The sequence below is a fragment of the Nyctereutes procyonoides genome, unplaced genomic scaffold (assembly GCF_905146905.1).
Source record: "Nyctereutes procyonoides isolate TBG_1078 unplaced genomic scaffold, NYPRO_anot_genome, whole genome shotgun sequence".
Lineage (NCBI taxonomy): Eukaryota > Metazoa > Chordata > Mammalia > Carnivora > Canidae > Nyctereutes > Nyctereutes procyonoides.
In genome coordinates this window covers 39,875,409-39,889,169 of record NW_026575047.1, presented here as the reverse complement: position 1 = coordinate 39,889,169, position 13,761 = coordinate 39,875,409, and the positions used below count along the sequence as shown (strand labels likewise).

Below are 13,761 nucleotides of genomic sequence, written 5' to 3'. Positions count from 1 at the left end.
GAATTCTACTTCATTGTGGGCCAACACAATGTTTAACACAGTGCTAGGTGCACAGTAGGTTGGTGGGTCCTTGAGCCACTGGAGTTCAAGGGAAGTGACCCTGAGGACATGTAGTAGAACTGTCCTGCTTCTTGGGATGTCAGGTTCAAGCTTTGGATCAAGGGTGCATATTTGGACCATAATAATTACAAATCTCTCATAGGATTCCCTTCACTGAACTGAATTCAATTTAAAACCCTTGGTGTTTTTTGAGGGTTGAGGAAATTAATTCTCTACTGCATTTGCTATTAAAAAAACGTTGTAGGAGGACATTGCCTATCACATCACTCAAGAGCCACTTATATAAAGTCCCACAGAGGGTGTTTTTTGTGTGTGTGGTTTTTTTTTTTTTTTTTTTTTTTTAATGATTCTCTGCCAGAAAAGCCCTCCTTCCCTTCCATATCTGTCATGCTTTCTGGGATAAGAGCACAGGACACGTTGTCTTTCTTTCCACTTTGGAGAACCAAGAGTTTGGGTTTCTCTTTTTACTCTTGTAGTCAGCAAGCTCAGGTCCATTGTGTATGTGGACAGAGGTATTCTTCTTGTCTAGAGGTTTGTAACTCCTTCTTAGGTTTTGTTAGTTGCTATTTTAAGGCTTTTTTTCTATTTTCCTATTATTATTATGAATTTTTATTATTTTCTATTTTCCTATTATTATTATGAATTTTAGAAAAGAAAAAAAAGAGAAATTACCTGTACTCTAATGACCCAGTGATTGTAGCATCCAGAAAGATTTGAATATATAGTGTTTCCTTCTGTATCATTAGAAATTGCAGACAAGGGGTGCCTGGGCTCAGTCAGTTAAGCATCCAATTCTTGCTTTCAGCTCCGGGTGTGATCTCAGGGTTAAGCCTCACACTGGGCTCCGTACTTGATGAGTTTGCTTGTCCTTCTCACTCTGCTCTTCCCCCTGCTTACACACTCTCCTCTGTCTCTCAAATAAAAAATATATATATCTTTTTTTTTAAATTGTAGACTTGAAGACTCTAGATGTGACAATGGCTTAAACATGCAAGGGATTATTCAGTTCTGTAAAAGAAACCCGGAGGTAGTCAGTCTAAGTCTGACATGGTAGACCCATGAAATCATCAGGGACCCCAGGCTTCTGTCTTTCCACTCTGCTGACCTCTTAATGGGTTCCTTGAGCAACCTCAAGGTTACTTCATGGCCAAAGATAGCTCTGGGGTTATAGCCACATCATCTGCATTCCAGGGATACGTGAAGGGAAAAAGGTGGAAGAAGAGTTTACCCCCTGCTTTTTAAGGAGGCTTTGGAGAAATCAGACCAGCACCTTCAGATTTGGCTAGAATTAAGTCACATGAACTCACCTACCTGCAAGGGCAGCTGGGATCTATAGTTTTTTCCAGCAAGGCAGGCCCATTTTACAGGTTTCTTAGTGGGAGGAAGGAGAGCCTTCCTTTTGGGAAGCAGTCAGCCATCTGCCACATTTCTGGGCTGTTCTACATGTGTATTATTGAAACCATCCCAGATAGTTTGTGGAAAAAGTCAAGGTGTAGATAAACGTCAAGGTGTGGATAAACAGTGTGAATAACAACAAAACGTATCACATCTTATGTACTGCTTTGTCTTTCCATAATTTTCTGTGAATTTATTATTTATACATGTACTGATTAGTGTATGCTTTGAATATTCAGTCAATACAGACTTAGGCAGGGCCAGAGGGATCTTAACACAGGTTTCTCCAAGGGTCACATATTTTGATGCCCATAGGAACCACTCCAGCACCATGGGTGATTAAGTAGGTGATGGGGGGGTGGTCAGTGTTGTGGACCGAATGGAGTGGTGGGGACCGTGACAGCACAGAGATCACAGGTCCTGTCTGGAGGGGCAGCCACCTTTCAGCTCCATCCATTTTGCCAGATGAGAACCAAGCTTGGTGTTGCCAACTCTTATGATTTTTTTTTTTCAAGAAAAACCAGAAGTTTGGATTTTTATTTGAAGTCCCCCGGTATTTATAACTTGCCGGCTAAAAAAACAAAAACAAAAACTTGCCGGCTAATAATCTTAATTGTTTAAAATGCTAGCCACATGCAGTGTCATCCCATGGGCTGCTGATTTAGGATCTTTGGTCTGTTCGATCCTTGTCTAGCCAGCAGCTGAACCCTGGAAAGGTCAGGTGCCTTGTGATGTGGCTAGAGACTTTGCTCTTTAGTCCCCACCTCAACAAAGCCTGGTCCTCTGTGGCGAATTGGTCTCAGAATATGAAGAAATAATAAAAATTTGAGGTTGAGCATGACTACTCTGAGGGTTAATTGAGTCTCCCTTTCAAGTGGCTTTCATTTCCTTTTGAAGTCATTTTGATGTTGTGGAATCAGAGAACACTGGGCTCGAATTCCAGCTCTGCTCTCACCACTGTGTGACTTTGGGCAAGCCTCTGGTGTGTCCTCTATGTCTTTTGTCCCATCCATTTTCTTTCTTGCCTGCTTCTCTTTCTCTCTCTTTACTTTCCTTTTTACAGTGTGGTGGTGAAGAGGAGGGCTCCTGGAACCTGAATGAATCCTGGTTTCTCCACCTACTAGCTAGGTGGCCTTGGACGAGTTACTCAAACTTCTTACGCCTCAATTTCCTCTTCTGTGAAATAGGGATAATAATAGTACCTGCTCCATAGGGTGCAGTAAGGCTGGCATATGTAAAGTATCCGGGACGGGGCTTGGTGCATAGGTAGCACTGTATAAATACTGGTTGTCCTCTCTGCCCTCACCTTTCTCTTTTCTGCTTGGAAGTGAAGCATTTGCAGCCCAGTGGGCCCAGCTCTGGGTCCCCACCCACAGAGAGCACTTTTAACTCCTGACACTCCTCCACAGCCAGTCCCCATCCCCATCAAGACCTGGCAGGCTGTGTAGCTTCCCATTCCATGCCTTCAGCACTGTTCTGCTTCTGGTCCTGGGCCTCCGAGCCCATCCGTGTTCATATCCTCCTCTCTCAGCTCACATTTCCACATTTCGTTCTGTCGCTGCTGTGTGTTTGGGAGACAAGGGATGAGTCAACCCACTGCTGGCTTGACCTCAGGCCTTGCTAATAAGTTATTTCCTTGGTCACCCAGATGCTACCTCTCAGGCATTTCTGAAGATGACGTTATAAGATATAGCATGAAAGCCATATGGGTTTGCTTTAGCCGGAATCCTGGATAACTCATCCTGGAAACCAGAGAGACTGTCAGTTTGTGGCTCCACAAAGAAGTCCCCCAGCAGGTTTGTTCAAATGGCCAAGCAGCCAAGAGTGTGACACACGTGTTAATTAAGGAAATGGTCTTTCTCCCCAAAGACTTGAAATGAAGAAACTTGGATGGTGCTTTTATTTTAATTAAATTGCTTCTTTCTCATCCTTTAGAATGTGACCATCTAATCTTTTCAGCTTTTAGGTTAATTTGAATAAGAGATCTGACCTGAGTGGCCCAGCTGTACAACTCTTCAAGGACAGTTCATATTTGCAGTAGGAACCAGGGACATAGGTATGTATGGTTCATACTTTTTGTTTGTTTGTTTCTCTTCTTCATTTCCCCTTATGTTACTAAGTAGGGAGAGGAAGTGGGAAGGGAGGGACTTATTTTTTTAATTCAATTAAGTTACACTGCTTGATGAACAAAGAAACTGGTAAAGCCACCTGCTGCATTTCTCTGTTCTCTTTCCACTAAAGGGGACAGGAAAGAGCGTGTTACCAGCACCATGTCAGAGAAACTTTGGAACTCCTGCTGGATCTTATTTGGGGCCTTTCATTCACTAGGCTTAAAAATCCATATTAATGAACAGTAAGCTCTTGGATATTTGTCTCCTGCTGGCTTGACTGCCTTAGGTGGCAGGGCTCCCACCTATAGCACACTTTGTGGTGTTGTGTGCATTTTTAGGCCACACATCCCTTGGAGAACCTGATTAAATCTGCAGATTGTCAATCTCAGGGTCGTGAGATCAAGCCCCGAGTCAGGCTCCAGGCTCAGCAAGGAGTGTGCTTGAGATTCTCTCCCTCTGACCTTCCCCAGAGCACATGCTTGTACTCTCTCTCTCTCTCTGTCTCTCTCTCAAATAAATAAATCTTTAAATCCACAGATCCTTACCACAGAAAACCACATATAAACCTTCACATATAATTTCAGGGGGTTCCTGGACCCTAGAATCCTATAGGGAACCCACAGACCCCAAGTTAAGAATCCTTTTTTAGGGGTTTATAAAGAGCCAGCCTTTAAGGGACAATGGTCCTAGGAATGAGATTATACGTCTCCTAAAGTTAGGTTTTTAAGGCAACTCTCAGGTCATAAAGGTTCAACGGTTGATGCAGCTGGAAGTATTTTTTTTTTTAAGATTTTTATTTATTTATTCAAGAGAGAGAGGCAGAGACACAGGCAGAGGGAGCAGCAGGCTCCATGCAGGGAGCCCAACGTGGGACTCGATCCCAGGACTCCAGGACCACACCCTGGGCCAAAGGCAGGCGCTAAACCGATGAGCCACCCAGGGATTCCCTGGAAGTATATTTTGATTCAAAATCATATTGGATACATTTTTCTAAGTTATTTTCTTGTTCTGATGGTGGAAGGCTAGTTGAGTCCTGAACTATGATGGCCTTTCCTCACTAGGTTGGAACACCACACCTGCCAGATGTCATCAGCTGTGTGTTCAGGTCCTGTGTTTGCCAACATCACCCTGACTTTAGAAAAGGGTCTCTCAGGCCTCTTTGGCCTCGTTGTAGATCTCTGGAGAGTTCATTCGGTCATGCCCCACACACATTTTCGGGAGATTGTTTTGTCTTGCCCGTTCTGTCTGCACTGTTGGCCACCAGAGTCCTCGTGCTGACTGTTTTTAGCAGAGGCTACTTGACACCATTCCAGGGAAGCTGTTGCCATGGCTACCTTGGCTGTGAGTTAACAGCTCGTGGTTTCCCTGATTTTTAAGGTAACAGCTAATGTTCTGTTTTCCTGCCAAGGAGCAAAGAAAAGACTGGATTTTTGTTGCTGTTGTTGATGTTTCATTTTATGTATTTGGAGGGGATGTGTGTGTGTGTGTGTTGTATACAAGGTAAAGCTACCTTAAAATTTAAAATATTAGGAGAGCTTGAGGAAAAGCCAGACCTGCATACACATTTCCTGCACTCCCAATTTTTAATTTTGGTCTGGATTTTGGACTAATGGCTATCATCAGGTACCTTCAATGGGGAAAGAAATAAGTGGAGTTCTGTTTCACTCTGCCTGAAACCCCCAGGCTCAAGGATCACTGCCCCCCTGGACCAAGTCCAGACTTGATTCCAGCTCTACAACCCCTACCCCCCACTCCCCACAGCCCAGGAGCAGATGGCAGTCAGGCCCAAGTTGTTTTGTCTCCTCTTGCTCTAAAAGTAGGGGGTGGGGCCAGCAGGCCAGACCATCGTACCTGTGAACAGTAATCGTCCCTCCCATATCTCTGTCCCAGACTGTAAACATGATGCCTTACACACACCTGGTGCAGAGCCATTCAAGGCTGCCTGCTTGTGGAATTCCGTGTGCCACCTCCAGTCCAGCTGGAGCCTCTTTGGCTGGACTTCTTTCTCCTGCTCCCAAAGGATGCTATTCTCAGCATTTTCTAATTTGCTTATCTTAGAAGTACTCATTAGATTTAAAAAAAAAAAACAAAAATAACTTAAACAGTTTATCAGTGCTCAAAACTGTGATTTGGGTTTGTGCCAGTTCATTGGTGACTTAAAGGCCTTGATGGCAATTGCCCTGAGTGGCCCTATGGACATATCTGGATTGTAACATGTCATCGCTAGCTTTGCCTCTTAGTGTGGTGGGCTCCACCCCTCCTCACTGTGCTCCTAACCCTGTGTGTCTGCTTCTGCTCCCCAGATCAAGATGAATGCCATGCTAGAGACCCCCGAACTCCCGGCCGTGTTTGATGGGGTGAAGCTGGCTGCAGTGGCTGCCGTGTTGTATGTGATCGTCCGGTGTTTGAATCTGAAGAGCCCCACAGCCCCACCTGACCTCTACTTCCAGGACTCGGGTCTCTCGCGTTTTCTGCTCAAGTCCTGTCCTCTTCTGACCAAAGAGTGAGTAGATCGCACACCCCACTGTATGCCCAACTACTGATCTGTTTGGCTAGTACAGTGTTCAAAGAAGAATCTTCTCATGTTGTGTCCTTATGGCATCCATGTAAAGTAGTGTCATTAGTGTTAAAATAGCCACGGTCTCAATACAAACCTGGTGTTTGAATCCTGGAGGACAGGGGACAGGGTCAGCTTTTTTTTGCCTGGAAATATCCCTTCCTCCACACTGTGGTGTCAGCATCCATGATAAGGGCTTTGCAGAATGCAGTAGTCATTTTTAGGGAGATACAGAAAACTTGGATAGTATTCTAGGCCTTTATCAAGTACGCTGTTGCCAGTCCTAGGATGGAGAAACCATTTACCTAAAATAATTAATAAACAAAAAAAAGCACAGATTGACTGGTTGGGTACTCTCCATCCGCATTATTGAAAAATCTACGGAATATCGTCTAAGAGAATATTTGCATTGTGAATAAACCGGGGTTTCCCTATGTCAGCCCCAGGACTATATTTTGGAGGTGGCAAGGGTGCCTCCTGTTTCTGCGAGGGGAAACATAGTGGCAAAGTAACAGGAATCTGCATTCCCTGTCATCCCCTATTTTCAAGAGGTGCGTGGTTAAATTTTTCCCCTCTTGATGTCCTCTGAATAACTCTGTCTTCCTTCAGGGCTCTGGTCAAGCCTGGAGCATGAAACATTCTCTGCTCTGCTGGGTCTGAATTCCTTTATCCTCGCTCATTATTGCTGATTCACTGTTATGCTTCTTCAAACTGATACCATTCGGTCAAGCGTGCCTTAAAAAGGGAGCTGCTTATAGAGCTGTCTTACTACACTGTGTCCCCTCAGCACGAGGACTAAACTCAGTGAAGTTTCTAATACTCGGTAGATAGTAGTGGGAGCTTTGCCCCTCTCCTGATAGAATCTTTCACCCTCTCTGGAGTTGGGGACAATTGGGTAAATGATTTTCTTCTAAGAGTGGACAAGTGAGCAGCCGACACATCTGAGAGTTTGGGTTCTTGCTTTGTCTTGTGCAATTGTCTGGTTGATTTTTATATGCTCTCAGCCAAGGGCAAAGAGCTGCCATTGTGAGCTTTGGGTGTTTGCAGTGTTTGCATGGACTTTTCTCACTTTTAACAGTGATGCCAGGACCCAAAAGTTACTATCACCTAAGAGTGACCTATAACTCAGTCACGTTGCCTAATACTTGTGTTGAGTGCCACATACAGTATAAATGTCATCCTGTTGACTTTGGAGGGGGCTTCACGTCACTGTGGGAGCAGAGTAACCCCACAACTGGGTACTAGACAAGGCAATCTTATTCAGCAGTGTATGCAGTGGAAAAGCGCCTCCCCTAGCAGGTGTGCACAGAATCTGTATGCTTTCTGCATCGGCCGGCGTCATTCTTCACCCCTGAATTTAGAGGATTCACCATTCTGGTCTGACAAGTAACATTTGTACCTATTCTCATTTTGAGTGGGACCCAGCTAGACCCAAGTCTCTCAGCCATCTCATTTTTAGAGAAAAAAACAAAAGTATTAAGTCAATATGTAAGTGAATAATGTAGATGAATGTGAAGTTCTACCCAGCATTGGTTCCTGAGTAACCAGAAGAAGCCACAGAAAAGCTACTATTGTCTAGGCTCCAGAAAGACATCATGGATCACTTGATCCTGTACTAATTGTTCAAAGTAAAAAAAAAAAAAAAAAGTTCATCATGGCAGGCTTTTACCTCTTTTCATATTTTCGTTTAGAAAAAAAAAAATTAAGTCCAACTGTTCTCTTTCCCACCCCCCCCCCCCACCCCGGAACATACCCTCTCTGAGCTTTAGGTGCTGGTGTGGCATTATGTGACTCTGTGAGATGGCCCTGCCCACTCTTCTGGTGTGGAAGTGTGTCCTGGCCACAGATCTCCTTGGACCTCATGGCAGTGTCTACTACTGTACTACCCTTGTCATTAACCCATCGTCTGATCTGTCCTGGTAAAACCCAAATTAGGAAAGAGTGGAGATCAGCCTCAGTTACTTAGCTTTGTCCCTATAGCAAAGGGACAAGTTCCCCAGAAACTGTTTCCTTCCAAGATCTGTCCCTTTGAGAAGAAAACCAGCCTCCTTAGAGCATGTTGGCACATTAAACAGCTAAATTCCAAACATCCGAGCTCTCTGACTTGACCATGACAAATGATTAAAGAACAAAAGGATTCACTAACCTCTTTTTAACCTCTATTTTAACTAACCTCTTATTTAAAAAAAAAATTTTTTTTTAAAGTAGCCTCCACACTGGAGCCTAATGCAGGGCTCAAGCTCATGACCCTGAGCTCAAGACCTGAGCTGAGATCAAGAGTCAGATGCTCAACCAACTGAACCACTCAGGGGACCCAACTAACCTCTTATTTTTTATTTATGTTCTAATTTTAGGAATAACTATATCCTGCACTTATGTAGCTTATCATGAGAATGTCTTTACAATACTGCCTTTTGTCCTCGTTCCTGCATTTTGAATTTGTTGAGTGTCTCTCATAGACATTGTGCATTTAATCTTCCTTTTTTTAAGATTTTATTTATTTCTTTGAGATAGAGAGAGAGCAAGCACAAGCAGGGGGAGCAGCAGAGGGAGAGGGAGAAGCAGACTCCCCACTGAGCCAGGAGCCTGATGTGGGACTCAATCCCGGGACTCCGGGATCATGACCTAAGCCGAAGGCAGCCACTTAACACACTGAGCCACCCAGGTGCCCCAGCATTTAATCTTTTTTTTTTTTTAAAGATTTTATTTATTTATTCATGAGAGACACATAGAAAGAGGCAGAGACACAGGCAGAGACAGAAGCAGGCTCCCTGCAGGGAGCCCGATGCGGGACTCGATCCCGGGTCCCCAGGATCACACCTTGGGCTGAAGGCGGTGCTAAACCACTGAGCCACCGGGGCTGCCCACTTTTAATCTTTTTAATGACTTTGACGTTAGACTCATTTTTCCTCTCATTTGAAGAAACTTCCCAGGAGCAGAGAGGGTAACTGAATCCAGTCTTGATCCCTCTCTTATCTGTGGGCAAGTGGACAGACTCTTCCCAGGATACAGAGGAAAGAAGTGAGCAGAGAGCATAAGGGGCTGGCCCGAGATGAGAGCCTTTAGCAGGACTGACCCCAGAGTGGCCTTCGAATTCCCACGTGACCCTCTTTCTATTTTAATCCCTCTGTCAGAAGCCACTGTCCTTCATGTTCTTTCTCTGTGTCACATTTCTGTAACAGCCTCCATATATTTGAAGCTGAGGGCAGGAAACATGTCTGTTATGGGTAAAAGTGCTTCTCTTGAGACTTTGAAGATTTTTTTCCTAGAGGAAGCCTGTCTGCAGCCTTCACAAACAATTGTCTGGGCTAGAAAGTTCAGTTAACTGATTTACCACAAGCTAATGGTGTTACTCAGTAATCCTTACGGAAGGCAGGTTATTATGGTTATTATGACTTCTGTGTGGAATCAGAGCACATCCTCCTGCTGTTCTGGTAGAGAAAAAAAAGCTGATGAAAGGTGAAGATTGAAAGCATGTTATGAGAATGTTTTTTTCCTTTCTTTCAGCATTAAAGTTTACTTTTGAATCTGTTTTAAGCTAATCTAGCCAAAGATACATTAGAAATGCATCTTTTAATGTCTAGAGGAAAACTTTGCTTACATGGGATGATGTGTCTCTTGTTCACTTAGCAACAGATCAATATTTACCTAGTGATTCACTTTTTTTTATTCTCCAGAACTGTTTGCTTTCAGTAGAACAAGCAGACTAAAGCTTGGTTCAGAGTTTTGAGAAAATCTACATGATGCTACAAATCTCCACTTTTTTTGTGAATTAAAAATTTAATGCATATTCATTTTCTAAAAACAAAAAATAAGGTAAAGCACATGAAAATCATCTATAGTTCTCCTACTTAGAGATATATCCCATTATTACTTGGGTGAATATCCCTGTGGGTTTTTTTTCTTTTGCAAATACTTCCCCCACCTTCCAAAATCAGGGATCTATATAGTGTTGGGTGGCCTGCTTTAATACTGAGTGTGCCATGGACATTTGCCCACGCTGCTATGTATGCTCTAACATTTGATTTTTAACAGCTGCAGAATTCTGTCAATCATTCAAATTTCCTAATGGCTGTTGGCAGCAGTGGTGTAGAGAAAAAGCCTTGAATTGAAATTTGGACTAGAATGGCAACCTACATCTTCTGCTTCTAAACTAGCCACAGAAACGTGGACCAGGTTCCTCCTGTGTAAAATGAAACAGGCAGCATTCCCATGATGCCTTTTAGCACTAGCAACCAAGTCTAGTACCACTGTTGTAACTAAGCATCAGAGAAGTCCTCTTAGATGAAAGACCCGGGGGTGAGGGTCGTGGCTACAAAGTAAGAACAAGAACCCAAGAGAAGGTTTTCTTGTGTATCTGCCTTCTCCTGATTGTTTCCACCCCTGCGTTCTATGTTGGGCTGGCACTAGCCCGCTTGGACTTTTGTTTTCATAAGAACACTTTTTTCCCCAGTCTTTTTTGTGCATTCATGTTTATTATTTAACAAAATTGACTGATACCATACAAACTGTTCAGCAACTTGAAAATTTCAATTAGAAACATACTGCATAAAAAATTCCATCGAGAACTTAAATTTAATGCCATTTCATCATATAAAGCATCATAACATATTTAACTAGTTTCCTATTTTATAGGGCAGTTGTTTTTCCCTTTTTATATCTTTGTAATTATAACCATTGCTGTGGTGGATACATATTTGGATCTGATTGCTTCCTGAATTCTTGTTAATCTATCTGCTATATAAAAAGATGTGCTCTGTTTAAGGAATTTTACATAAATTGCCAAACTGTCTTCTGGGGGAGTTTTCACAGGTTATAATCTCAGCAACATTGCTGGTTTCTCTTTCCTTCATATTTTTGCCTCTGTTTCATCATCTGCAAAACAGGAATAATAATAATAATATAACAATAAAATTCTTTCCCACTTCCTAGGCTTGTTAGGAAAACTGATTGCAATAGTATTTGAAAATGGTTTATTTAAAGAATTAGAAGCTTGAAGTTCCAAGGTCCTGGTGGAGAATTTTCCAATAACCTGCTATTCTGTGTCTTACTTTGTCTTCCTTCAGCCTATCCTGGAGTTGCTGATTCTCTCCCCTGTCCCCCCTCACTGACTTCTTATGTGCTAGACATCGAGCCAATCGCTTTACATTCAGTACAAATACAAGAGTCCGAACTCAAGTCAGCTTATACAGTTGCATCTCTTATTTATCTATTTTATCCAGAAAGCTCCACATGCCTTATTAGTTGTAAATAACATCTCTCCCTCCCAGATCTTCCAGCCTGCTCTGTGTAAGGCCCAGAAAAACCCAGAGGGGTTACATCAAGGAGGGGGATGGGGCATTCCCTTTCTTTATGTGCTCTAAATAGAAAGATATTTTAAGCTATCATTTACCTATAGTACAATGCACAAACCTTAAGTATACAGTTCAGGACCTTTTGCATATGTATCCACCTGTGTAACTACCACTCCCTTGGGCTTTTACATGAGTGCCCTGAGTCACATCCTTGCCTCAGCCCCACCCCATGTGTCACAATACCACTTGAACTGGCTTCCTCAAGCACACCAGCACCCTACACATGCTGCAGGGTAACGCCAACCTACCTGTGCGCCTCATCACCTCAGCATTCTCCCATTGTCCATTGAGTGCCTGTCTCCTGAGCTCCTGCCCTGGGCTATTCCCATATCTCCTCCTTTCTCTCTCCACCAAAGTGCTTCTTACCCTGTAAGAAAACCTTAGCATCTGTTCTGAGAAACTTTCCCCGATTTCTCCCCACTCCTCTTCAGTCAGAATGAGCCCCTCTTCCTTCTTCCTGCCTGTGTGTTTCCTCAGCATGTAGCTTCGGTGTCCATTTATCACATTCCACCTTGTTTTATGGGAATTCATATCTATCTCTTTTCTTTATCAATAAAGTAGGTGTATCCCAAATGCAGAGCCACATTCTTGATGAGACAGAACAGGATCCGTAGTGCTCCCAGATCTTCAGCATAATGCCATTCTGTCTTTTGTTTTCCTTCAACAGGCATAGGTCTGGAATGTTCCCATTTTGGTGAGTGCCATGTGTGCTTGGGCAGGAGAAACCACACTTCTGCCTCCAGCTCACGCAACCAGCCCTGCCCAGGGGCACAGGCGCTCCAGGGAATTGACTGTATCTTGAGCTCTGATGGAATTTTATTTGGGGTGGGGAGTCACTTACCCTGTTTCTGAAAGACATGGATTGTTGTTTAGTCCTAAATTAAAGCAGGGCAACTCCAGATATATGCCTAAAAGCAGCTTGCAGCCTCTACCCTTCCCTTGGGCCTTGTCAAAGTTTCCATCACCAAGCCCTGGTTTGGAAGTGAAGATAGGAAGCAGGTTCCCCATCTCTGGAAGCCTGCTGTTGAAATTTATATATTCCTTGTGGGAAGCCAGGCTTCTGGTTTTTCACTCATTAGCAAGCCTGTCTGTGTGGGTCGTAATCTAGCTAAAGATGAAGGTATTTAGGAGCGTGGTGGAGTGCTTAGCTAATAGACCAGCCTCGAAACAGACAGTTGAAGGGCTTTCACTGGGCATAAGAGAAAACCAGGAGCCCCTTCAGGGTCTGGAGAGGGGAAGCAGTGTGATCAAAACCACAGCCACATGATTGTAGGCTCTTTCTTTCCTGGACTAAAACATAACAGCTTTCTTCTGCACCCAGCTGCCACCTGTACTCATAAGACCTGGGTATTACTGTTCTCCGTGGGGTGTGAGGTATAGGAGACTTGGAGATGAGGGTGCCACCCATTCCAAACTGAGCTGAAAATCAAAAACCATAGCTGACGCTGCATGCATGGTGCCCTCTCTGTGCATTTCCTCTTTGAAGCTGCTTCAGATACTTGGGAAGAGAATGGCAGAAACACCATGACCTTTCCATAGACTGTTAATGGGTTTGTGATCTATGCTCTTCCCAGTTTCTTCTTTGCACTCACCAGAGTACAAACTCCAAACAAGAATCTTGCTGAACTCTTGCGCTCATTATAATTAGTCCCCATGTTTGGTTTCCTGCCATGAGCCTTGGTTAACCAACATCTGAGGAGTTACTCCTCTGGTTCCATTGTTGGAGGTATTAAAGAAGGATTTTTTTTTTTTTTTGAGAGGGGCAGAGGGAGAGAGAGAATATTAAGAGGCTCCCATTGTGGAGTCCAACTCGGGGCTCGATTTCACCCCCCTGAGATCATGTACAACCTGAACCGAAATCAAGAGTCAGACACTTGGAACCAACTGAGACACCCAGGTACCCCAAAAAGGATTATTTCTAAAAACTTTTTCATTATAGAAAAAGAGGCACTTTCTAGAGGCACTTTTTTGTTGGTTTTTGCACAACTATGCTAATTATTTCTGAGACAGCAGAGCAGATCTGCTTTTGATTTTTCTCTGAAACGGTATCAGTTCCATCCCTCTTGCTTCTTACATCTTCTACTTCCTAACAGTAAATATTCATTTTTCTTTTATTCTCTCAATAAAAGCCTGATTCTATATATAAAAATACTGTATTTGTCACAGATGTGCAAGATACACAATTTTTGTGTACCAAGGATGTATTAAATAATAAGAGGGGCACTTGGGTGGCTCAGTCATTTAAGAGTCTTGACTCTTGACTTTGGTTCAGATCATGATCTAA

The 13,761-nt window shown here is 43.3% G+C and overlaps 1 protein-coding gene across 2 annotated transcripts in view; it reads left to right on the top strand.

Moving 5' to 3' along the window:
* ABHD2 (abhydrolase domain containing 2, acylglycerol lipase) overlaps positions 1-13,761 on the top strand; it is a 103,866-nt gene that overhangs the window by 21,948 nt on the left and 68,157 nt on the right. Inside the window, exons 2-3 of one of the 2 annotated variants that reach the window (XM_055326284.1) lie at positions 3,422-3,511; positions 5,870-6,069. In XM_055326284.1, the coding sequence (XP_055182259.1) occupies positions 5,876-6,069 (194 nt within the window). In that variant the 5' untranslated portion in view covers positions 3,422-3,511; positions 5,870-5,875. Of the gene's footprint in view, positions 1-3,414; positions 3,512-5,869; positions 6,070-13,761 lie in introns of both variants that reach the window. The other variant, XM_055326283.1, reaches the window with a different exon arrangement.